We start from the raw sequence: 26,645 nt of genomic DNA, 5'->3' as shown, positions 1-26,645 counted from the left end.
TTATATTGGGATTGGGATTTATTGCGTTTTGTAACCAAATTCTTAATTTTTTATAGTCATCTACGATAAGTTGCTTTAAACATGTCTGTTAAATGCCTGAATGCAAATTTTAGTAACATGTTAAGCTGGACGTATCCGACCTTATGACTCACTGTACCTTCTTAACAAACTAAGTTAATCAGACGTCATTATGTATTCCCAAGATGTGGACCTTAAAATGTGTTTAATGTCTTCAGAGGTTCATTTGGAAACATCAGTGATGAATCCGAGTCAAATTCATTTCCTATAGTCTGTCCTTGAAAATATTTTTCTCCTTTGCCTTTCAGCCAGAGCTAAACCATGTAGCACATCTCAGAGGGGGTGTGTAATTTTCTGCTTTTGTTGGAGCGCCGGACTACCTTCGTAAACCTGCAGTTATGCTTAGCAGAGTCCTTAAGAGCTGAGAACGTGATTGTGTACAGCTCAGATAAAAAATCCCCGGGTCTAAATACTAGATGCTTCAATGGGCCCATCTTGGCCCGAGTGGGAGTGCATTGTTATTCCATTTCCCAAAGTGAACCTCGGAAAAGCTGGCTTTTGAAATTGTCACTCATTTCTGTACAATGGGGATCCTGGATGCGTGCCATTGTGGGGCGTCCAGTGCACACTGCATACACTAACACATAATAACATTTTCTCCAAAGAAAATTATGAGTATAAATTGAAGTGCAGTCGTTACAAATTTGGTTTAGCTTGCATGCATTATTGCATTAAAATTAAACACATTGAATACGGTTTAAAATAACCATTATTAGTAGGATGATACATGAATAAACAGTATTAGAAATAAATATCTGGCATGGCACACAAACGTTATTTAAATATGTAGATCATTTAACTATAACAATAAAACTAATGATAACAATTACAAATGTGCATTAAGTTACAGACCTCATAGGAACACTGTAACTCTTTTCTTTTCATCCTGATACTAGATCAACAATGGTCTTAGCATGGATCTCATGAATAATTATACATCTTTAATTATCAAGGCTTTGACAGAAAGAGTCTGCTATGTCATGCATGCCAAACAGCAGACACGCAGAACCGAAATGCATTTCATATAAGTGGTAAAAGCCAATTATATTGGCATAGTACAAACTCTGCACATGCATTAGCACAAAGATGCCATGTATTAGCCAAAGTGCGTTTCTGCCCTCTGTCTGTGAAACCAAGTAAAATAAACTTATGCCATGTTTTAATACACATTGATCTGATGAAGTCTGACATAAAACAACATGCATACATTTTCTGAAAATAATAAAACTGGTGCTTTGCATGCATGGATCTAAGTAAGTTTTTAATAATTTCTGTATGTGCAGTATAGGTGGTTTCTATATGGCCCAAGTCAGAGAAGTCTTTCCTAAATATTCTGGTCCCTGTATACAAATATCCTTAGCAAGCACTGTAATAATAAAAAACGAAATAAATAAATAAATGTGTATATATAATAAAATAATGTAAAATGTATATAGATAAATAAATAAAACAGGAGGTTTATTTATGTATTTATTTATTTTTAAACTATTTTCTCTCCTTCCTTTAAAAGGTTTAAATATTTAAAATATTTTTAATACTGCTTTATTTTCCCTCACCCTTGTGTTGTTAGCATCTGCTAAATGTAAAATGTAAAACTTGTTTATTTTTTATAATAATAAAAATAGTTATTGTTATTATTATTATTATTATTATTACTATTATTATTATTATTCAAAACGAAAGTTTCTTCTACTACTTATGTTCGTTTTATAAACATGTGATGTATGTATGTACATTGTAATGCGGCGTGAGCAGCTATAAGTGACGCTGCCCCTTTAAGACAAAGACGTCACACGGAGACCGGAAGTGAGATGCAGGACAGTAACTATCAACATGACACGCGATAATAAAGCCTGAAGAAGAGTCTTTACATTCTTCAGCAGATAACTGAGATGACACTGCTGCTGTAAAGAGCTTTAGCGCCTATTAAGGGCACATCTCACGTTAAATTTACCCCAGACAGCAGCACGACACGGAGCTGAATATAGTAAGTACTGCAGTGATGCACACTTGACTGAATATAGTAAGTAGCCTACTGCAGCGATGCACACTTGACGGTGTTTCAAAAGCTAGTGAGCAACCTACATAGACAGCATTAGTGCGCATAATAGATGTGTTGTTATTGTTTGTGCGCTCATTGTGCTGTGTAATAGGGATTTATATAATGATTTTGTTGTTTGAAATAAGATCCTGAGATGTATGAATTGTAGTGCATGTATAAATCTGATCAGGTTTTTTAGTAACACTTTACAATAAGGTTGCATAAATGCATTAGCAATATAGTTATTGACCATTTATTAATCTTTGTTTATGTTAGTTCATTGAGCAAGTAAATGTTGAAATTAACATGAAGTAAGATTAGTAAATGCTGTAAGCTAGAAGTATTGTTTATTGCTAGTTCATTCATTATAGCTAATGCATTATCTAATGTTAACAAATATAACTTCATTGTAAAGTGTTGACATAATTTGTAAAATAAAAATTATAATAACAATAATGTAGTATACTTTAGTATTTACTAGAGTAAACTGTAGTAAATTGCATAGTATATTATAGTAATGAGTACACTTTGTTATCTTAATTAATTTATCTATTGTAGTACTAGTTACTGTAGTACACTTTCTAAGCGGGTTTTAATCTTGCCATAAAAAAATCAGTGCAACAGTTTATGGCAAGATTAAAAAACGCTGTGTAACAGTTTACTATAATAAATACAAGACCTTTATGTGAGTTAAAAATTATCAAAACAAAAACATGACACAAACAGGGCTGCAGCAAAATGTACACACTTTTATAGTAAAATGAAGGCGATATAATGACACACATTTATTATAATTTTAATGTCTGCTCCTTTCAATGTAAAACATATAATGATAATTTATTAATTATTATATGAAATAATATACATTATGAAAATCAAAAAATAAATGCATTTAAAATAAATAAATAAAGATGATTACAAAATGTATATGTTTATTAAGCGTTATTAAGGTCTTTGCCAGGCTCTTTTAATAAATGTGCCATACAGCATCATCTGGTTGTTTTTGACCCTTCATCAGTCATGCCAAGACTACATGTGGACATTAAAAACACCTGTCATGAATATGTCTTATGTTATGTAGAGGTAGACCGATTAATCGGCACCGATAGTTCATTAGTAGATGCAATCTGCAAAAAATCCATGCCGATTTTCCGAGTGCGTTCATTGTTTCATATCATTATAAAGGAATTAATTTGCTAAATAGATGCTGCATTAGCAGAGAAACAACAGGAGGAACTTAAGTTTGTCGTCAAGACTGACAGGACGCTAATATTAGTAGTACCTCAAACAATAATACACACACAGATAAATCCAAACCAAATGTTTAATGTCATGATTATTCCCATTGATTGCATTAGTTTATTTCCAGATGGTTACTGTTATCCATATTTTAAGTTAATAACAAGAGAAAGTGAACTACATGCAGCTGGCGGCTACGTTAACATATCCAACTGATCAAAATCTGATTTCAGTTCTTTTAATCATCACTCCAATACATCTTTTGCTATTTTTATTGGATTAAATGTTGAAACAGAAACAAATAAAGTACAAGACTACGCATATAATTTGAATTTTACAAGTGGTAGGTACTTATTAATATTAGGGCTGTCACGGTTATGAAATTTGGCTGATGGTTAAATAAATTGTGACGATTACGGTATGGCGATTAATTGACTGTTTTATTGCTTTGACATTTAATTCTCTTTTGTGTTTTGTTTATGAAATAGTTTTCACACATTGTTGTGATTATTTAAATTAAATCTTTTGCAAGTTTCACCTGGCAGTAAATAATATATTTTTTAAAGTAATTATTTAATGAATATTTATTTCAAAAACTGCAGCTCCCCCTTGTGTTTTTTCGAGAGATGTGCAATCATTGCGGTGATCTAAAATCATCGCGATGAGGTCAAACAATCGCGATGAGACTATTATTTAATCATTGTGACAGCCCTAATTAATATAATTAATATGTTTTTATTTATATATTTATTTCATTTAGCACATTTTTATGTTTCAGTACTATTGTTTTATTACTTTTGTAATACATTTCAGCACTGTTTCACTTTGAGTGTTATGCTTTTTTTTAATCCAGTATCCATTTTAAAAACTATTAATCTGTTGATTAATTGGATATCGGCAAACTAGTAAGGACCAACTTAGCTATCGGTATGAGTAAAATCCACTATCGGTCGACCTCTAATGTTATGTGTTATGTAAAGATGTATGAAAATTGTGTAGAGAGTAGTATTCTTATATTTGGGTCATATTGTAAATGTTTAGAAAATATGACTAACTAAACAATGAAGTATAAAATGAATGAACTAATTTTGGGCCTATGGCAACTCCTGCCATTATTTAAACCTACAGTACATTCGTTTGGACACCAGGCCTGATATTTTACCCCATTAGCTGTTGGCTGAATTTTAATGTATTTTACAGTTCAAATGCTTTTTGTATCACAGGTCCATTATGAGTGTTGAACCGGTTAACTGCACTATAAAGTCACCGGTCCCTTTGCAGATCGGAGACGCAGTGTCTGATTTATCGCGCCCCGGCGTCTATATAACAGACATCATCCTCTCAGAACCGGTTAATGTGAGTATCGCTAACAATGCATGTAAAACTTTCAGTTATTGCACTAATGAGATTAACGCACCGTGTGGTCCAAAAAATGTGAGCGCACATTGAAGATCTTGAAGTTTTTTAAAGGGTGACCTCAAATAAAAAGTATTTAGGGTGCAAATCAAATGAGCTTATAAACTTCATGTTTACAACAGGTCAGATTTCATTGCATTTGAGTACACAAGATGCTTTTTGGAGCGCAAGCATCGTCATTGGTGGTCTTCTCTATATAAGTATTGAATTCAGTTTAGTGTAATTTATTTTCATAATATGCAGCTTTATATACAGTTTAAACAAGGGTGTGTAACCTAAGCTTTTACTTTCGGCATTGTTCGCCCCAATGACTCGTTCACCTTTGGCTGAACCCGCAGGTATTTTCCCTGTGCTTGTGTTTAGATTCAGGAAATCTCTTTTAAGAACTACTACACGGCGTATCTGACGGTCCGTGTTCAGCGGAGGGAGGAAGGTCGTGCTAAATGGGTCACCTGTCTGAAAAATCACCCCCTCATGGACAACCCACACACGGAGGCTGGATCGCATGACTATTTCTCCATCTACAGGCAGCAGGTAGGCCAAGGTCACCCGTGAAAGAACGAGAAGGACATTCGGTTAAAGGAATTTATAATTCTGAATTATTCTCTCAGGTACAGTTTAGTATTAAGATGCGTTTCGGTCGATCGGATCACGAGTGGATGACGCTAAATATGCGCAAATGATGTGCAAATCGTTTAAATGGATAGTTTACCCAAAAATGTACTCACGCTTATGTTGTTACAAACCTGTTTAAATTTCTTTTTGATGAACAATATTTTGAGGAATGTTTTGAGCCCCATTCACTTCCATAGTATTTCTTTTTTTCTACTATGGAAGTGAATGGGGCTCATGCTTGTCCACTTTCAAAGATAGTCAAAAATGCATTTGAACAGATGGCCTAGGGATGATCACCAAAATTTTTATGAAATAACATCAGAATGACGTGAAATAATAACAGTGTGTACACTCACCTAAAGGATTATTAGGACCACCATACTAATACTGTGTTTAATACAGAACTGCCTTAATTCTACGTGGCATTGATTAAACAAGGTGCTGAAAGCATTCTTTATAAATGTTGGCTCATATTGATAGGATAGCATCTTGCATCTTGATTTGTGGGATGCACATCCAAAGCACGAAGCCCCCAATCCACCACATCCCAAAGATGCTCTATTGGGTTGAGATCTGGTGACTGTGGGGGCCATTTTAGTACAGTGAACTCATTGTCATGTTCAAGAAACCAATTTGAAATGATTGGAGCTTTGTGACATGCTGCATTATCCTGCTGGAAGTAGCCATCAGAGGATGAGTACATGGTGGTCATAAAGGGATGGACATGGTCAGAAACAATGCTCAAGTAGACAGTGGCATTTAAACGATGCCCAATTGGCACTAAGAGGCCTAAAGTGTGCCAAGAAAACATCCCCCACACCATTACACCATTGCATTAATGTGAAATTGAACAGGTGTTCCTAATAATCCTTTAGGTGAGTGTATATTGTAATTCATTCTCACATCTGTGTTCGGTATTGTCTCATTGTGCTTTGAATGCAAGAATGTGTCTTTTGTTGAACACCCGCCTAATTTGTCATGTACCGACGCTTTTCATAACCGTTTAGGATGCTGTATAATTACTGCATACTTTTTTGTAAGCAGACACAAATCGTTCCCTAAACATGAGAGGTTGACGATCTTTTAAAATAATTTCCTGCTCTTGTTGTGTCTGTGGGATATCATCAATTTTTCTATTAAAAAACTCTTTAACGGTTTTGTCAGGCATCCTAGACGAATCAAAAGAAAAAAAATCCTGTTTGTCATCACAGTGACTCGGCCCATTTGTTTCTCTCCAGGGATTTGATGTCCAGGTCTTTGATCTGTGATTGGACTGTAATAACTGCTTTAATGTATTGAGATCAGACTCCCTCGTTGCTTTTTAGCTCCATTTCAAAGACACAGAGATATTAGACCTGTGTCCTCCCATGAACCCTAAAGTGGTTGGACGATGCATGTTTAGTGTCATCAAATGAAATTGGCATTAAAATTGGCATCTTGCACCCCATCTAGGGCTGGGTATTACCAAGGGGCTCACGGTACGATACGATACATATCGCGATGCATGTGACACGATAAAAACCCAAAACTATCATGAAACGATACGTTGGATATTACGATACATTGCACTACTTTTTTATATCAATAATAATAATAAAAATAGAGCTGAATAAAAAAAAATAAACCAAAGTGCTTCCACACGTCGGCTTTGAAAAGTTGCAGGCGTTTTTAAATTATCTGCCATTTTCTCACTCCTGCTAACTTCTGAGACATTGGCCGAATGGTCGTATATGACAGACAACTGGACAGTGACAACTATAGCAGCGGCCGAGAAAGTCGTTTGACGCACACAGAGAGATTTGATGTTTTTTTTATATATACCAATACCAGAGATCGAAATATCGATACACTATCATGGAAAAATTATCACGATAGTTACCTGTGTCGATTTTTTTGCACAGCCCTAACCTCATATGTGTAAGATGTTTTTGATGTCAGAAGAAAACGGGATATAATTAAGTCTTTTTTTTTTAAGAAGCAAGACAATATCAAAGACATTGCCATCAACATGCCTTTTGACTTTATAATGTTACAGTCATGAAAAGTTCATATAAAAGTACTAAATATGTCAATATTATCAGTATAGAGCTCCTGCTGGTGATGTCATGCAGCCTAAACTCCGCCCCCTTTTGTCAGGCATTCATAGAGTGCTGTAGATTTGGTATCGATAGTGGTTGAATAATAATTTTTAAACCAGATTGTTTTATACCTTAAAACCCTTGTTGAAATGGTAAGGTTTGTATGTTTAATATTAATGACATGAAAGAGTTTAAAATGCTTAAATCTGATTGGTTGGCTTTACGCCAATACCATATTGTGTGTGCATATACTTTTATTAGTTTTCTGTGAAATAAATGACTTTTAAAGGTTATGCAATGCTACAATGAGCACTTTTATTCATCTCTTTTGTGTTGCCTGTACGAGCAAAGACTGCCGCATCATAATTTAAATGAGCTGCAACATTTGCTTCGCATTTTTGTAGTATCAGCGATTTCAGAATTAACTGCACCAAAGCTCACATGTAATCGTTTATGATATATGCCTCCGGGCAGCATTATGCCACATTATAATAAACTTTCCTTTATCCAGCTGTTGTGAGCACTATTTGTGTGCCGTGCCGAGTTGCTGCCAAAATAAAGTGCACAAACTTTCGTTAGGATTTAGGATGGCAGCTGCCTATGCTTACTAGGTTTTAAAATAAAGCATATAAAGTCTTGTACTGTTTGTTATATAATATATTATGTTTATTTATATTTCTGCTAAGGTTGTGACTCTGAATAATCATTTGTGATGAATAATCATGTTCAAGCAGATCGCTGACAAGCTCAGAGACGTGCATGAGTAGAAACGGTCTCTCGGGTATCACCGCCGGCAGCTGAACTAGAACGAAACTTGGCTGTGGGTTTTGCTTACACACTTCACAAGCATCAACACTTAGAAAGTCAAGTCTTTGGCATAGTTTTGTTTTGCAAATGTGGCAGTTTTTATAAGAAATTCGCCATGACAGCACAACAAACTTTCTTTTCGGACGAATAATGTGTAATAATCGCTTTGTTTGTCAGTTTGTCTCTTCACATAATTCATTAAAATTTGGAAAGAAATATCTTTGGTGTCAACAGATTTTACATGACATCTTTTGTTGTGTAATTTCAGATGTCGTCTGTACCTGATAACGTGATGGCGGTTCGACTCATCTCACGACAGCCCTCCTCAGAATGGCTTCATTTTAGCATTGAAGAGATTAACATTTATCCATGTGTGAAAGAGGTACGTGTGCGAACATACATTGTCGTTTTTGCTCAAAAATAAACATAATTGTAAATACATATCTGTAACCTTTACATCATTTAAAATAAAAATGACACCTTAGATCTTGAAACTAGATATGAAGAGTTTCGTTGCAAAACGAGATAAATCCATTTTTTAACATTTTTGTCAAAACATGTTTATTATTATGTTATCATGTTATTATTTTGTTTTATGGTGCTACTTAGCTGTATTTTTTAAGTTATGAAGGTTTAAATCAAAACAAACCAACTGCAGTTGAATTGATATTAATTGGAATGCACAACCAAAAAACGAGATTTCTGAACAATCAAAAAAACGGTGGTTATCTCGTTTTGCAACGAAACTCTTCATATATGCATATATTAAATGAACATTACATTAAACCAATTGTTATTGGAAATACACAGCAATGTATAATAAAGGTTTGTTTTATCTTTATTTATTTGTTTTTGTTGTCTTTATTTGTATTGTTTATTTGTGTTTTGCCTTGTTATTTATTGTTGTTTTGTTCTTTTTGTTTTTTACAATTACTCGATTGATTCCTAACTGTTAAAGTTACAAAGCTAAATAGTTTATGTTAATTTTGTCGTATCAGGACTCTGAACGGGACGTTCCTGTCTGGTTATCTACTCTTACACCCGTAGAGGCACCTGTTGATTTGAAAGTAAGTATTTTGTCCTACAACTTTTATGACATTTAGACCATCATTCAATGAATATTGAATATCTTATTTAATACTATGCATTTTATTTACCAACACATGCATCTCTGTAGTTTCTATGCATGTATAGAGCTCTGAGCTGGAGACTGAAATGAAAATGATTGAAATGTATGAAACTCGTGGGTTGTTGTTGTTTTTTTCAAGCACTGAGCATTGTTATAATGACCCAGTTCTCATTTATCTGTCATTTGCATTAGAACATAAGATGCTTGTTTGATGGCGTCTCTTCAGCATTATTTATAAATGCCGTGTTGTTTATTTAAAACGCTTAGCACCTACAAAGAAGAGCGTACTTAGCATAATAATTGGTTTTGTACCTTTTGGTATTTTATTGGGGAAAAGGCACGGTAAAACTATAAAAAGATGGACGATGCATCTTCCATTGTAAAAAAAAAGATAAAATATCTAACAATTCATGATGATGATTATGTCGATGATGTTATTGGGGTCAGAATCTGCGCAGTAGTGATCGTAAGGTGGAGCTTTGGTATCAAGGCCCCGCCCATTTCCCCATTTAACTCTATCACAAACACACAAATGAAGTCATTACACCCATTTTAAAAAGTATCTAAAACTAACTTAAATCAAATTTTTTTTTTAAGAAAAACAAACACTTAAATGTACATCAACATGATAAAATAACTTGAATAACAGAAACCATTGTTGAAAAAAATATATATACAAAAAGTATAATTTGGCTCATGTCCCATTCATTAACATATAGAAATCAAAACGTATACTTCATCCAGCCACCAGAGGGTGATGGTGTGTTGGATCCCAGGATAAAATGTTTTAATGAATTGTCAAGCCAATAAAAAAATTCTGATTTAAAGTCTACAACAGGACTGACTGTACGTTTAAAGAACAGTTTACATCTGGTCTTACTATTCATAATTTATGTATCCACAAATAACATTTTTTTGCAAGACTAAAGCATTTACGCATAAACCTTTAATTTAAAGGGATTTAAGATCATAAGGTAACAGTCAGGTTTCTCCCAGGTTATCAAAGTACACAATTTAAGTTTTATACATTTCACAAGACTTTTCAAATAATTCTTCGCTGTTCCCAGAGTACATATTTGAAGTTTTAGCTCAAAATACCCCACAGATCATTTATTATAACATGTTGAAATTGACACTTTGTAGTTGCGAGAAATGTGCCGTTTTTGGGTGTGTCCTTTAAAATGCAAATGAGCTGATGATAAAGCAAACACTGATCACCATAATGGTGGTTTGTTAAAATTGAAACTCAATTGGGTTGTCAATTATTATTTCTCTCTCTTTTTTTCTCTGCACTAAATGTCAGTGCTGTGGTTGGATAGTGCAGATTAAGGGGCGGTATTATTATTATAAGATCTCCTTCTGACATCACAAGGGGAGCCAAATTTCAATTAGCTATTTTTTCACATACTTACAAAGAATGGTTTATCAAAACTAAATTACTGGGTTGATCTTTTTCACATTTTCAAGGTTGCTCGAAATTATAGCACTTAAACATGTAAAAAGTCTGATTTTCATGATATGTCCCCTTTAAGCCAGCGTTAACTTTTAGTTTTTTATTGTTGGTATAAAACTGCAGTCTGTATCAGTGGATGTCCTCTTGCAATGAATGCAATCTCTAAAGTTGGTAAAAATGGGGTTTAAATTACTTGTGTGGCTCAAGTCAGCTCTCTAAATGAGAGCATTTATTAATTTCTACAGCAGAGCTCTACTGCCATCTGCTGGTCAAAACTGAATCTGCAACAATATTACACATACAGTACAAAGCCTGTGCCTATCTATGTTATTCCAATGGACATTCTGTACAATAAAAATGACATGATCGTCTTGATGAGGGATCTTGTATGAAATCTATATGGTTTAAGTATACACTATATTCTAGCTTTACACTAAATTGTGTGCTCGCACGCCTTCCAAAATTGTGTTTCAGGCACAAAAAGATGTTAAAGGTGTTATTGCTTTATCAAATAGGCCATATACTGTTATAGGCCTAATATTTTGGGTTTGTGCTTCAGGGTCTTCCTGATCCAGAGACAGTTTCCTCCAGTATTCAGCAGATGTGGGCGCTGACAGAGATCATGCAGGCGAACCAGAACGCGGCTTCAATTGGTCGCTTTGACGTGAGTCACACTACCATCATTAGCCTTTAAAATCACTTCTTCATTTTGTACTGAATTAACTCTTGTTTTCTATTCCAATTATAGGTGGATGGCTCTTATGATGTAAAATTACTCTCTTATACATAACAGGGCTATTAACTCTTTCCCCGCCAATGACGAGATTTTCCTTCTTTCCGCAATACCGCTATTTTTTTTTTATTTCCGCAACTTTTTAAACCCGGAAGTATTGCCCTATGGCAAGCGGCTGCATGTCCGTGTCTGTTTTAAAGATCGCTCTGAATGGGATCTCTATGAAAAGTCCGTCACAAAAATGGAATTATCTCTGCTTTTTGCTCAAAATGTGGTGTTTTTGCAGAAACCTACCCATATTCAAAAGCTGATTACAAAAGAACTACTGAAGGTAGGATGAAACAGTTTTTTTATTTGTTTGAAAGCAGAGGGTCTGTTCTTTCATTTGGTATATTGTATGTTTATATATCTGAAGAAGAACATTTTCTGGAAGGCATTAAACTTTGGTGAAAATCATGAAAATCATTTTTTTTTTAATGCTGGCGGTGAAAGAGTTAAAGGATTAAATCTGTTTGCATAAAGTATTATGTCTTGAGATGCCTCTACAGTATACTGTATGTACTGTAAATATTATATGATACTGCTTTATGCATCGTACTATTTATTTTAAGGCTCCCAAGTGCTTTCCTCCTTTAGTGAGACTGTAAAGTAGGTAATTTGCTTTAATGAGTCTTTCAGCAATAAACTGTAATAAATAGCATGCACTAGTCTCAAATGTATTTACTGTATTACTATACATTTTGTACCTGTACCAGGATTACCATGAATGGTGATTTCCAGGCCTGAAAACTATTAAAATAACAAAATTGTGGACATCCCTATAATAAATATACAGTATATTCTTCAGCTACACAATGCACAGAAAAAGCGGTTACTTATTGTATATTTGTTCAAAAGACTTATGCCTAATGATTAAAGTTAAATACAGATGTCTGTAGGAATAATCTGACATACTGAATACAAACCGGCAGATAATCTGAACTCTTTCCTGACTTGACTACCTCCTGACGTCTATTTTTAAATGTTAATGAAATGCATCTGACTTTACGTTAATTAAAACTCAATGGACACGTTCATGGTTGCCAGGCAGTGATCAAGAGCAGCTTCGCTTCCTAATGCTAATCATTGGAAATCAATGTCCGAGCCTCCATCTGTCTTGGCTGGCAGAAAGACCATCCTCTCTGCAACATTAGCCTGCAAATGAAGACGCGTCCCCATAATGTCAGACTTCACTAATTCACAGCGTATATCACAAAGTTCAAACTAACACATATATATATATATACTGTCTGTATGAATGAACATTATTATGTGTCCCTGCTGAACAAACTAATCATCATAGAAAGTCTAATGGATGTAATGGTGCATTGGTTTTATTAATAAAAATGATAATGGTCTCTACTGTGGGAACCAACAAACACCTTTTAGAAACTTGTGGAAACCTTTTATTCATACTGGAATATCGCCAAAACAACTAAGATGAATTTAGTAATAGAAACTATTAGCATTTATATTGTTTTTTTAGCAAGATTTTTTATTCTTCACCGTCTGACCTATAAATGTGTTTTTAAATAGGTAGAGTAGGATATTAAAGAAAGAGATTATCTTTAAAAGACTTAAAACAAATCCATGTGATGTTATTTCATAATGAAATTCATTATGAGTAAAAGTTTGATTTGGTTCTCAGAGAAATTCGCATTTCTTCTGCTCTTCTATATTGTATCCAATAGGTGGTGGTATTTCGACACGTTATAAAGATAAGTAAGAAAAAGTAAGTCTTGATGTATTAGTAAATTAACAAAATGCATCCTGAACACTGGGAATTCTCCCGGTCCTCCCGATGGCCAATCCAGGCCTTTGTGTCTCTCCGTCCACTTGTAATCTTATCGAATAAAAAAAACCATCTTAATACCAGGTATAAACAGCCCCTATAAGGTTTAACCAGTATGCACCTTTTAGGTACAAAGTCAACTTTTTATGCACCAGTGATTACTTTTGTACCTTCTTGCACCTTTCTTTCTAAGAGTGCATAAGCTTAAAAATAGATTTCTGTGATGACATTTTCATTTCTCAAAATGAGACAAGCACATCTGTGGTGAATAGTAATAGTATACTTGCACCAAGCATACTTGTACTTCCAATGACTCTGGTTGGAGGAAGGGCTAGACTGTGCTAATCAATCAACACCAGAAAATGTCAGTATATTTTTCTGTTTTATTGGCTGAAAGCAACGTCACTCAAAACTTACGACTCATGAGGCGGGCGGCGTCTGTCTGTAGAGGAGAATCTGACTGATGCGACACAAGATCTTAAAGCAGAATTACTTGCGTGTTGTTTCCGATGATCCAAGGAAAAACTAATTTTTCCACAGCTCCCACTTTAGAAATAATTGAATGAAGACAAGCGTCAATGACAGCATAACATGTAAAGTGAGGAAAATAAATATTTGAACATCCTGCTATTTTGCAAGTTCTCCCACTTAGAAATCATGGATGGGTCTGAAATTATCATCATAGGTGCATGTCCACTGTGAGAGACATAATCTAAAAAAATCCAGAAATCACAATGTTTTTAACTATTTATTTGTATGATACAGCTGCATATAAGTATTTGAACACCTGTCTATCAGCTAGAATTCTGACCTTCAAAGACCTTTAAAATGTCCACCTCCACTCCATTTATTATCCTAAATTAGATGCACCTGTTTGAGGTCATTACCTGCAAAAAGACACCTGTCCACCCCATACATTCAGTAAGAATCCAACTACAAACATGGCCAAGATTAGAGAGCTGTCCAAAGACACTAGAGACAAAATTGTACACCTCCACAACGCGGGAAAGGGCTGCAAGGAAACTGCCAAGCAGCTTAGTGAAAAAGGTCCACTGTTGGAGCAATCATTAGAAAATGGAAGAAGCTAAACATGACTGTCAATCTCTCTCAGACTGGGGCTCAATGCAAGATCTCATCTCGTGGAGTCTCAATGATCCTAAGAAAGGTGAGAAATCAGCCCAGAACTACACGAGAGGAGCTGGTCAATGACCTGAAAAGAGCTGGGACCACAGTTTCCAAAGTAACTGTTGGTAATACACTAACCCTACAGTCACATTAGCTACAAAAGTGAGCGACACAGAGTGACACGCACTTGCTTGATGGGCGTTCCTTGGCTAGTTTCTAAAAGCGGTATCAAAAGTCACTTTAGAGGTATTGTTAAGTTACAAGAACGGTGTTTTTGGATTTAAAAGTATTTATTTCTCGATAAAAGTAACAAAATATGAGATAAAATGCCAAACTTATCAAATACGCATTTTCCGCCATCTTGAATTATTTTCTCAGACTCGACCACAGACCTACGTCACGCTGCTCCTTCACTCCGATTGGCAGTCGCTTTGTCGCGTCGCTCATCATTTGCATAAAATAGCCTGCTTGTCTATTTTGGCCCCGCCTTGCTCGCGCAGTGGCGAGCTCGTCACTTGTCGCTGGCAAATGGCCACTTCCATTGAAAATGAATGGTAGCCTGTCGCTCTGTCTCTGTTGCTTGTAGCTAATGTGACTGGGGGGTAAGACGTCATGGTTTAAAATCATGCATGGCACGGAGGTTCCCCTGCTTAAACCAGCCGTCCAGGGCCGTCTTAGTTTGCCAATGACCATTTGGATGATTCAGAGGAGTCATGGGAAAAAGTCATGTGATCAGATGAGACCAAAATAGAACTTTTTGGTCGTAATTCCACTAAACGTGTTTGGAGGAAGAAGAATGATGAGTACCATCCCAAGAACACCATTCCTACTGTGAAGCACGGGAGTAGTAGCAACATGCTTTGGGGGTGTTTTTCTGCACATGGGACAGGGCGACTGCACTGTATTAAGGAGAGGATGACCAGGGCCATGTATTGCAAGATTTTGGGGAACAACCTCCTCCATTGAAGATGGGTCGAGGCTGGGTATTCAAACATGACAATGACCCAAAGCACACAGCCAGGATAACCAAGGAGTGGCTCTGTAAGCATTATATCAAGGTTCTGGCGTGGCCTAGCCAGTCTCCAGACATAAACCCAATAGAGAATCTTTGGAGGGAGCTCAAACGACAGGTCAGAAACCTGACTGATCTAGAGAGGATCTGTGTGGAGGAAATCCCTCCTGCAGTGTGTGCAAACCTGGTGAAAAACTACAAGAAACGTTTGACCTATGTAATTGCAAACAAAGGCTATTTTAGGAAATATTAACATTGACCCTCTCAAGTGTTCAAATACTGCAGCTGTATCATTCAAATAAATAGTTAAAAAATCATACGTTGTGATTTCTGGATTTTTTTTTTTTTTGATTGTGTCTCTCGCGGTGGACGTGCACCTGCGGTGACGGTTTCAGGCCCCTTCATGATTTCTAGGTGGGAGAACTTACAAAATAGCAGGGTGTTTAGATACTTATTTTCCTCACGGTAGATCTGTTCATGTTGCATGATGTTACTTTTTATGTGTTATTTTTGCAGCATTGAGCATTACAACCAATCACAGTTGTGCCCGTTGAGTGGATGATAATGGCCAATCAGTGTACCTTAAATGGGTTTTTGGTGCAATTAAATAATTTGGTTAAAGCACCTTTAATGAGTTTATCATAAACAACAGTGTGCATATGCAAACAGAGATTCCGTGATGTCAGACGTATAAGTAAATAGCAGCAGAAGTGAGTCATTGACACTTTCAGTGTTGTTTAGTAGCTTTTTTATATTGATTCGCAGTTTGATAAATCCCTTAATTCATTAATGCATGAAACAGCAATATAATAATAATAACATTAATCTTATAATTTTGTATGTGTATATAAGGGTATATATATATCCACTCTTCTATAGCTGGCAAGGTGGTCTAAGTCACCCTGGTCTAAATCAGGACACAAATGCAGCTTTGCTGGACTGTGCTTTAAACAAAATGCTATTGGTTTAAAAAAAAAACAGAAATGATACTCAATATTTCTGCACTGACTTCCTATTTCTGTTTACATGATGCGTCACCACATCAAATAATGCTGAGTGTTACAAGGCACTTTAGTGTGTTTGTTAATTTCAACCCGGTGTCATGGAGATGCGTATAAATAGTACGAAATGTGAAAACTCATGCAATTTATATGCCAAATTCCAATTTTAAGTGAATATGATGTGCCAGTCCTTCCCATTCACTTAAAAAGACACAAAAAGATGTGCCGTATTATGTATTGTTTTTTTATTTTTTTTATTTTTACCGTTGCCACTTGGGGTTTGGGTTAGGATGTCATTTTACATATTGATAATAAATTCTACATTAAAATTTTTGGTGAAATTTCCTATTTTAAACCAAAGCCAATGTTGGGATTACAAGTTGTTAACACCAAAAGCGGAAGTTTGTCCCTTCATGCATTCCGTAGAGTGCACACTTTATAAAAGTGGTGGCTTATTCACCATTTGATTGTTTAAACTTTGTTAACAAGATTAAACAAGTTAAAAATTTCTTAAAACGTTGCTGGATTTTCCAATGTTTCCATTTTAATAAATGTGTTTATGGCCAGGGTAGAGGGAGATAGGCCCATACAGGACATGTTTGATTAAAACTGACTTCTATGCAATTACTGCATTAGTAAGGCAGCTGCAGCAAAAAACAACAACAAAAAAACAATGCTAACTGTAAACAGAGTTGCAACAATTATAAAACAGCTTTTATATTGTTTGGTTTGACAAGCTGAAGTTGAAAATTACTCTTACAAAATTGACTGTGGTGTTACTGTAGTAAAACCAAGTTTACCACAAATAACCATAGTTTTGCTAACAGTAATCACTATACCAAAAAAAAAAACATGGCTACTACACTTTTACCACAAACAAAAACATTGGGTAATTTTCTGAAAGTGTAGCTCCTCATCTCACTGACCACTGAAGAAGATTTTTGTACTTAATAAAGTTACATACAGAAGATATCAATGCCTTCTTTGAAACCTTTAAATAAACAAAAAGAAAACCACAACACATTTACTAAAATTATTTATAGGAGTTTCAGACTCAGAAGGAAGGAAATGAGATCAACAGATCATCTTCCAGGTGCTAAAACCGTACATACCACTGATGCGTGCACACTGCACAAGGAGGACTGCACAACAATGTGAAAGTATGCATACTTAATATTTTAATTAAATGCAACTTGATAATACATTTATGTTACTGTAGTTGTCATAATAGTTGTGTTTAATTGCAATTATGATTTTAGTGTAATAAGGGAAATCCAAACTAACAGATTTATTAATTTATTAAATTAAATTTGCTTGTTTTTTTCAGGAACATTAATATTTGTGCCTGTTACACTGGATTTTTATAAAGTGAAAATATGAACTCTAGACTCTCATCACTGATCCTGCTCTTACACATTCAAGGTACAAACATTTTGAGTATTGAGTAGAAAACTAATGTTTTGCTGTTTAATATTTTCCTTCACTTACTCCTAAGAATAAGGTCTGATAGCGACAGCTTATCCTCTAACAATACAATTATTTTGGTCATTTGTTTATTCCCCCAAATATGACACAAAGATGTGTTTACTAAATTAGCACGTGCAGCAGCAGGTGAAACTTATATATGTGGGGAATAAAAAAGAGAGAGAGAAAATAATTGACAGCACAGTTGAGTTTCAATTTCCACAAACCACTATTATGGGGATCTGTGTTTTTGAATTACATCAGCTTATTTACGTTTAAAAGGACACTTTTAAAAAAACACCATTATGGCGATCAGTGTTTGCGTTTCTTCAGCTCATTTGGATTTAAAAGGACACTTTCGACGAACGACCATTATGGTGATTAGTGTTTGCGTTTCATCAGCTCGTTGGCATTTAACTCTTTCACCGCCAGAATTTTTCATGATTTTAACAAAAGTTTAATGCCTTCCAGAAATAAATATATATTTATGTTTTAAATATATAAACATACAATATATGAATTAAAAGAACAGACCCTCTGCTTTCAAACAAAAAAATCAGTTTCATCCTACCTTCATGTGTTCTGTTTTTATCACCCTCTCAAATATGTGTAGGTTTCTTTAAAAACACCAAATTTGCTGAGATAATTCAATTTTTGTGAAGGACTTTTGATAGAGATCAGATGCAGAGCAATCTTTAAAACATACACGGACATACAGCTGTTTGCCCTAAGGCAGGGGTTCCCAAACTTTTTTTCCTGCGCACCCCCTTCTATGCCCCAACCGGGTTGGCGCACCCCCAATCCACACTTCAAAAAAAAAAAGCTAAAAAGATTTGTTTTTAAAGACTTTAATCTTGCGCAAATAACCAGGGGCCGGTTGCAACTACGTCTGACATTAGTCCCTTTCACACATACAGTCTTTACTGGTAATTTACTGGTAAATTGCCGTTAACATGTCATGTGTGAACAGAACCTTTCCGGTACATCAGTGCTCCCAATTTACCAGTAAGACAGGTTGTAAGATTACCAGTAATTTACCGGTAAGCGCTGTGTGTGAACGAAAATTATAGGATTACCGGCATTTATAACAGACGACGTCAGACCGTGCTGACAGCTTCGGGCCAATCATAGCGTTTTAATACAGATTACGCGTTTACCCCCGCAGTGTTTAATGACGTTTCCACACACATGCTGCTTGAAAGTTGAGCACACTTGAAGTTTACGTCCACATTTCTTCACCAAGTTGTTTAAAACAGCTTACCGCCGAATTGCCGACGTCCTTAGCACGCCCTCTGTGAAGCCTAAAGTGCAAACAGTACTGTTGTTAAAAACGCATTTTCGGTTTGACGTCGTCTCATTCAATGTTGTTTGGTCATGAGCAACTTTGCGACTGTTTACCACATACGTGAAAACAACAAAATACAGACCGTGATTATGAACGACGTGGATTGTTTACAAATACAACACTGAGCTCGCCGCGTGCTACAGGTACTTCCGCTTTCTCAACGAATTTACCGGTATTTTGATACTGATGTGTGAATGATGTCTTACTGGTAAAATAACGGAACGTCACTGCGTGTGTGAACAGCACATTTTTGTATTTATTGGTAAATTCATTCTGGTAAATTCATGGTAATTTACCAGAATTACTGTGTGAAAGAGGCTATTGTGAAAAATATTTACGTGTGTTGCACCATCTGAAACTATCCAGATAGATACCACCGGCGGTGCTCTGGCGGCAGTAAGCGTCATAAGGGCGTAATCGCAAAGAGGTCTGACGGCATTAATTGCATAAATTAAGCAGTCGGTCCGCCGGCTGCATGCTGGCGGCATCTCGCAACAAATGAGAGTGACATATTCGGCGGCAAAAGTTTCATCCCCGCCAGTGGGACGCACCTATAGCCGACAGCTTGGGGCTGGCGACATAAAGAAGCCATGCGGATATTTTTTGCTATCTGGGTACGACCAGACGCAGCTATGCTCAGCGTAGATGCGCGCCCCCGTGTATGCGTTTAACCACTGTGATATTTAGATGCCATTCGAGTTTACTATGGTAAAAAATTTACACTTACTGCCATCAGCTAATAAAAGATATATGAGAGTTTCCTCATGTTTAGCAGTGCGCTCTCCTTCTAGATGCGTGCGTAACGTGCAGACCCATCATTCACGAAAGCCTTTACTGTTTGCACAAAAGGTGTATAATAGTTTGCAGATTCATTATAACAGCTCAAGTTTAAAACAAAATTAAATGAAAGCTTTTAATAAGTTCTCTACAGTGTCTTTGTAAGTATTTATCTATTTTATTATATAATTCATTGGCGGTCTCTTTACCATGCATGAAAACACATTGCTCGCGTATCCTGTGCATTAGATGTGCCCATGTCTCGTCATATTTCATTATTTCTATTTTTGCCATAAAAACGTCTCTCTCTCTTGGTCCCTCTCCTCCTTCGTGACTAACAACTTTATCATAAGACGTCGCACACTTGACAGTTTCCCTGATTTCAGCCAGTTAAGCATATTTATAATATATATGGAATGAATGAAACGAGTTGGCACGCATATGGTGGCTGCAGTGCATAACAGAAGAGCAGTGCGTAGAAAAAGACAGCAGCTGTCTTCTACGTTTCTATCAAAAACTAATTTATTATAGTTTTTTATTTAAAATAAAAGCGATTACAAAGGAAATGTTTACTGTTCATTTTTTATTTTTTTATTGTATGGAAAATTCCATTTAAAGAAACAGACCGCCATTACATTTTTCCTCTCGCGTACCCCTGGGGGTGCGCCCACCACACTTTGGGAATCCCTGCCCTAAGGCAATACTTCCGGTTTTTATAAGTGGCGGAAGAGCGCCACCTGGTGGATAATAGCGGTATTGAAGATTGACGAGATAACTCGTCAATGGTGGGGAAAGAGTTAAAAGGACACTTTCAACAAACCTCCATTATGGCGATCAGTGTTTGCATTTAAAAGGACACTTTCGACAAACGACCATTATGGCGATCAGTGTTTGCATTTTATCACCTCGTTTGCATTTAAAATGACACTTTCAACAAACCTCCATTATGGCGATCAGTGTTTGTGTTTCATCAGCTCGTTTTGCATTTAACTCTCTCCCCGCCATTGACAAGTTATCTCATCAATTAAGATAAAACATTTGCATAAAAAATACATGTTCCTGATGAGGTTTTATCTGTAATACCGCGATTATCCACTAGATGCCGCACTTACCCAATTTATAAAAAACTTAAGCAAAAAAAGTACCAATTTTAAACTCTGTGTATGTTTTGATAATAGTTCTAAATCTGATTTCTGACAAAATTCTTTCACAAAATTCCAAGATAAAAAAAAGATAAAAGATAAAAGATAAAAAATACCCATATTTAAGCGTTTATAAGCAGAGAAAAAATATAGATAGGATGAAACTTTTTTCCTGGTTTGTTTGTTTGTTTATTGTTTGTTTGAAAGCAGAGGGTCTGTTCTTTCATTTGATATATTTTGTATGTTTATATATTTTTAGAAGAATTTTCCTGAAAGGCATTTTGTGAAACTTTTTGTGAAAAAAAAATGCTGGCGAGCTAATTTAAAAATATATAAAATAAAATGGCGTGCATTAAAGGCAGGATAGGCAGGAATTATCTAAAAAAAACTTTTTTTACAAATTTGTTTAAACTATCTTTATATACCAATACATAATTAAAATGTAAGTACTCTGAAAAAGAGAGTATAAAACTCTAGTGTCTGTAGACCTCTCACGGCTGTTTTAAACATAGCTTATTATTTCCATTCGGGATGAAAAAAATGATTGGCTTGCGCGACTATCACACTCTCTCGCGACCATGGCACCACCCCTGTTGCTACGGGATCTGTCCACACATGCCCACACCCGATTGAACGTGCACGAGGCACGAAAGCTAGTAAGAGCAAAAGTAGAAAAAGAGAAAGAGCATTCAGAACTCACAGTACCTGCATATGCAGTCAGCAAAGGCAAACAAGGCAAAAAAAGGAATAAACGAAGAAATCAAACGAGAGTAAATATCGTGTGGCTTTTCCTCGAGTCGGCGATGCGGTAGCGGTATTGTCCCGGTATTGTATTCGTCATCGGATTCAACAATGCTTTCATCACGGAAACTCTTACATGCAAAACACCGTATATTTTATGAATCTTCCACGAAATTCACCATCATCACAGTGTAACTGATGGTAATAAAAAAAACTTGTATCAATGCAATCTGTTTTTAGCTTTGTCTTATAAATATAACTAGCTCGTTTGTTACCGAATCAAACCAAATATATTTTAAACTTTACCAGTATCGATATGCTAGCTTAATAGTGAGTACTAAAAGCCATCCTATTTGTTTATATTCATATAAAGTTAGGTGTATTATGACATGATGTTACTACATGCACCGCGCTCCTTCCTCTTCGCTCATCTGAGGTAAATGCTTCTCCCAGCAGAGCTGGTCAGTGTTGCACGTTCATGTGTTTAGGGGGCGTGGCTTTAGAAGAAACCCAGAAGGGAGGGGTTGGAGTGAATGGAGAAATGAGCTGTGTTTAAAACAGTCGTGAGAGGTCTTCAGACATTATCAGACACTTCAGACATTTTTATACTCTCTTTTTTAGAGTTCTTACATTTTAATTATGTATTGGTATATAAAGACAGTTTAAACAAATTGGTAAAAAAGTTTAAGATAATTCCTGCCTATACTGCCTTTAATAAGTTAAAAGGACACTTTCAACAAACCATCATTATGGCGATCAGTGTTTTCATTTCATCAGCTCATTTGCATTTAAAGGGACACACCCAAAAATCTATAAAGTGGCAATTTTACATTCTTTAATAAATTATCCATGAGGTATTTTGAGCTAAAACTTCACAAACACACTAAGGGGACACAGAAGACTTATTTTACATTTTGTTTTGTTTTTGTTGTTCTTCAGAGTCCCTAACAATAGATACATTTACTGTAACCTGTGATGAACTGAATATTTGTGCTGTGAAGGGGACAGTGGTGACAGTAAGATGCTCTTACTCAGACATCACCATCACAACTGGGTTCTGGTTCAGTCAGAAACAGAGAACAAACTGGAGAAACAAAGATGAACCTGAAGATTTGACTTTAGATTCAGATTACTCAGGACGAGTGGATCAGATGATCACTTACCGCTACTCACGACTAACAATAAGAGATCCAAGAGAGAGAGACAGTGGAGAATATCAGCTCATGATCATTATGAAGGATGGAGTTAAACATCTCAGCTCAGTCACAGTCAATCTAACAGTCACAGGTACATTTACATTCTCATCAGTCCAGTTAAACTCTTTTCATTTCTCATCTAATGTAAGGTTTTGATTATTTAGTTTTACAGGTAAAGATGACTCCTGAATCTACAGGACAGCGAGTAAAACTGAGCTGTGATTCCTCCTGCCCAAAAACATCTGAAAATGATTACTACTGGTACAAGAATGGACAACATTTAACATATAACCAAAACATATTTGTGTCATCCAGTGGAAACACTGACAGTTATTACTGCTCTGAGTCTGATTCAGATCCCTCTTCATCTGTGTGTGAGTCTGACATTTACACAATATTTTAATTAATTAATTATAGCAGTTTTCTTGTTGATTGATATACAGTATGAGTGTGTTTGTAATTGATTGTGAATGTTACAGCAGTATTTTGTGACTCTTTCAGGTTTTTCTAACAGTAGCTGTTGGGGTGTGACTTACACCTCTAGAAGAGTTTGTGCTTTAGTGGGATCAACAGTAGATATTCACTCTTCATACTCACATCCCACTGGATATACAGTAGAGAAAACATACTGGCATTTGCCAGATAATTTTTATGATCTGCGTAAGGATGATCAGTTTGCTGGTCGTGTAAACTTTGTGGGAAACACACTGAGAATCAAAGACGTCAGAAGGTCTGACACTAGAGATTATCGGTTCAGGATTATCACTAACACATCCGATGAAGTGTCTGGTTATCCTGGAGTCTATCTTACTGTCACAGGTATATGCTCATGTTTTTAATAAATACATGTATTGTCACAGTATAAATTTTATCAGCCAAGGTGTACTACCAATTTAGCAAAATCAAAATGATCAGGCTAAAAACGTAGTTGACATGAACTCCGTTATATGAAATCTCAGGTACACATGTGATAAGCAGCCCGGACCCTGTGATACATGAAGAAAAAGTGATATTAAGCTGTTCAACTGAATGCACTCTGGATAGTAAACATACTTACATCTGGTATAAGAATGGACAACAGGTAACAGATGGATTGACATTATTAAACAAGCTGTACCTGGACTCAATCAACAGTGAGGAGCTACAAGAGTATTCCTGTACTGTAAGAGGTAACACAACATCTGATATATGTATTGTATGATATATACAATATATCTGATAATGGAAGGAACATTTGTGTCATTGTTATTTTTATTTAATTGTAACTGTTTTATCAAAATAAATTGACACATCTGTCACTGTACCAGTCTGTAAGTTGTGACTATATTCATAATGTAACACAGCCTCTCACACCTGCGTTCAGGTGATCTTTGTGATAAGTTTAATGGATTAGTTTGTGAGTCTTTGTACTGAAGATAAATGGAAAAGTCAAGTTCTGAATGATCTGCCTTCTCTGAGTATAAGTGAGTTTGTGTCTTTGTCTTTGGAAACAGCAGACAAAACCAGTGTAACAGCGGACAAAACCAGTGTAACGGCGGACAAAACCAATGAAGCAGTGGACAGATTAATGTTTCTCCGCCTGTTGGTGTTTCTGCCTCAGTTTGTCATTATAGGAGCTGTATGGATCTGGTAAGTAAAAATATCAAGTAAAACTCAAAACTGCATAACATACAGTGAATATTCTGATATGAATTCAGATTGTAAGAGTGTGAATTTTGACCCTACAGGTTTTTCATCAGCATGAATAAATTGAATTCATCTAAAAACATATCTGATGACAAAGAAATAGAGGTGAGAAAATCTGTATATCTGTATGTTAAATAAACTAATGGTCAGATTTTATAACATGATCTTTTTCTGTGTGTTTGTCATTGTTAGATGATGCAGGTCTGTGAGTAGATCAGATGTCTGTCCATCAGAACTACTGGAGTGATGTCACAACTCTCTTTATGACATCATCACCTAGCAACAGTCTCTCAGCAGTGACGTCATGTGATATAATGACTGTTCAGTGTAAATAATTAAATGCTCAAATACGGTACCTTATTTTTTGGTCTATAAGCAGCACTTTTTTTCATAACTTGGCTGGTGCTGCATCTTATAGTCAGGTGTGTCTTGTAAGTCAGTATGAATAAATTTTGACATTTATGAGACAACATTACCGTCTACAGCTGCGAGAGTCGGCCATATGCTGCTTCTGTATGTAATTCAATGGATTCTGTAATGTGGAATGACGAGTCTGTGAACTTCACGCTAGTTGGCTTGTTTGGTTAATTTAGCCTATTTAACCTTCCAGGTAAGTTCTGTATGTTATGGTTTATCGTTTAAATAACTGATAATATTACTTTAAAGTACAGACATCTATTCAGCCTGCTGTTCTGTCTGCTATTGTTTAGTTGAATCACTTGCCTTTGCAGATTAAATGTCTGTTTTTCGGCTTGGATTTTGTGAAATAGTTTTCTAAATAAATGCGACGAATAGTCCACTGTGACTTATATATGTTATTTCGTCTTCATGACGCATTTTTGAATGATGCGGTTTATAGTCCGGAAAGTACGGTACATGAATTACTCACAGAACTATTTAAATTTTTATTCAATAATTCAAACTATTTAAAGTTTTGTGTCAGTGTAAGGTCAACAGTTCCACAATGCCTATATCCTGTAAAAAAAAAACGTTGTTATAGTGCATCTTTATGTAGATGATACTGTGATCTACTTAGTTTCACCTTCACTAAGTCAGGCTGTTTAATTGAACTTCAGACTACTTTTCAAAAACTGCAAATCTATAGCTCACTCTCATATCTCAGATAGTTAAAGGGGTAATATGACGTTGCTAAAAAGAACGGTATTTTCTGTCGGGCAGCTGTTCGAAGATCTCGCCTTTGGAGAATACTTTGAAAAGGATTTTATACTCAAAAAATAAAGATTTCTCTAAAATATCATATCCCAAAATTACATTGCTAGTCCACCTCAACAGTTATGCACAATAATGATGACAAATGCTGAGCAATAATTCATGTTCTTAGTGGACAAAAATGAGTAAAACAAGCAAACTGTAATTTATTGTGTATTGTCAGATGACAGCTGTACTTGAATACAAACTAGACAAATGCAGGGGATGTGAATACATACATTTTCAGTCAAGCCATGCATGGAATTATTTTATTTTCTTAACAACAGGAAGTGTGAATAAAGATGAATAAATTAAACTATCACAATAAATGAAAACACATAGAAGGCCAGTGACTTTATTTTCGTCATGTCATCATGTCAAAATACGAGCCTGCTGCAGCACTTTGTAGGAGTTTATGATAAAAAAGACGCTCACGTTTGCAATCAGAGTTTAATGTTAAGTTAGTGTCTTGCAAGTATTTTGTGAACGTGAGCGTCTCTTTTATCATAAATCCTTTTGATGCGTGT

The 26,645-nt window shown here is 35.7% G+C and overlaps 2 protein-coding genes across 3 annotated transcripts; both read left to right on the top strand.

Annotated features, from left to right (window-relative positions):
* The first annotated feature begins 1,836 nt into the window (after positions 1-1,836).
* Positions 1,837-11,932, top strand: LOC129454090 (nicolin-1). 2 transcript variants are annotated; one of them, XM_055218580.2, is made up of 7 exons: positions 1,837-2,065; positions 4,582-4,714; positions 5,138-5,308; positions 8,543-8,656; positions 9,273-9,341; positions 11,416-11,520; positions 11,605-11,709. In XM_055218580.2, exons 2-7 carry the CDS (start codon positions 4,589-4,591, stop codon positions 11,644-11,646), a joined length of 627 nt encoding a protein of 208 aa, XP_055074555.2. In that variant the 5' UTR covers positions 1,837-2,065; positions 4,582-4,588; the 3' UTR covers positions 11,647-11,709. The 2 variants fall into 2 exon arrangements, with proteins under 2 accessions (XP_055074555.2, XP_055074556.2); XM_055218581.2 differs by lacking the exon at positions 1,837-2,065 and adding an exon at positions 2,083-2,101 and having other exon boundaries at positions 11,605-11,932.
* Positions 11,933-14,361: 2,429 nt separating this feature from the next.
* On the top strand, positions 14,362-25,122 carry LOC129453116 (uncharacterized). The gene is made up of 8 exons (XM_073862399.1): positions 14,362-14,467; positions 14,532-14,585; positions 22,967-23,314; positions 23,388-23,597; positions 23,725-24,054; positions 24,717-24,852; positions 24,951-25,014; positions 25,102-25,122. The coding sequence occupies exons 1-8, from the start codon at positions 14,362-14,364 to the stop codon at positions 25,120-25,122; spliced, it is 1,269 nt and encodes a 422-aa protein (XP_073718500.1).
* The last annotated feature ends 1,523 nt before the right edge of the window (positions 25,123-26,645 follow it).

Source organism: Misgurnus anguillicaudatus, chromosome 23, assembly GCF_027580225.2.
Source record: "Misgurnus anguillicaudatus chromosome 23, ASM2758022v2, whole genome shotgun sequence".
NCBI classification, from domain to species: domain Eukaryota; kingdom Metazoa; phylum Chordata; class Actinopteri; order Cypriniformes; family Cobitidae; genus Misgurnus; species Misgurnus anguillicaudatus.
The sequence above is the reverse complement of the archived record's forward strand: the minus strand, read 5'-3'. Positions and strand labels throughout refer to the sequence as shown.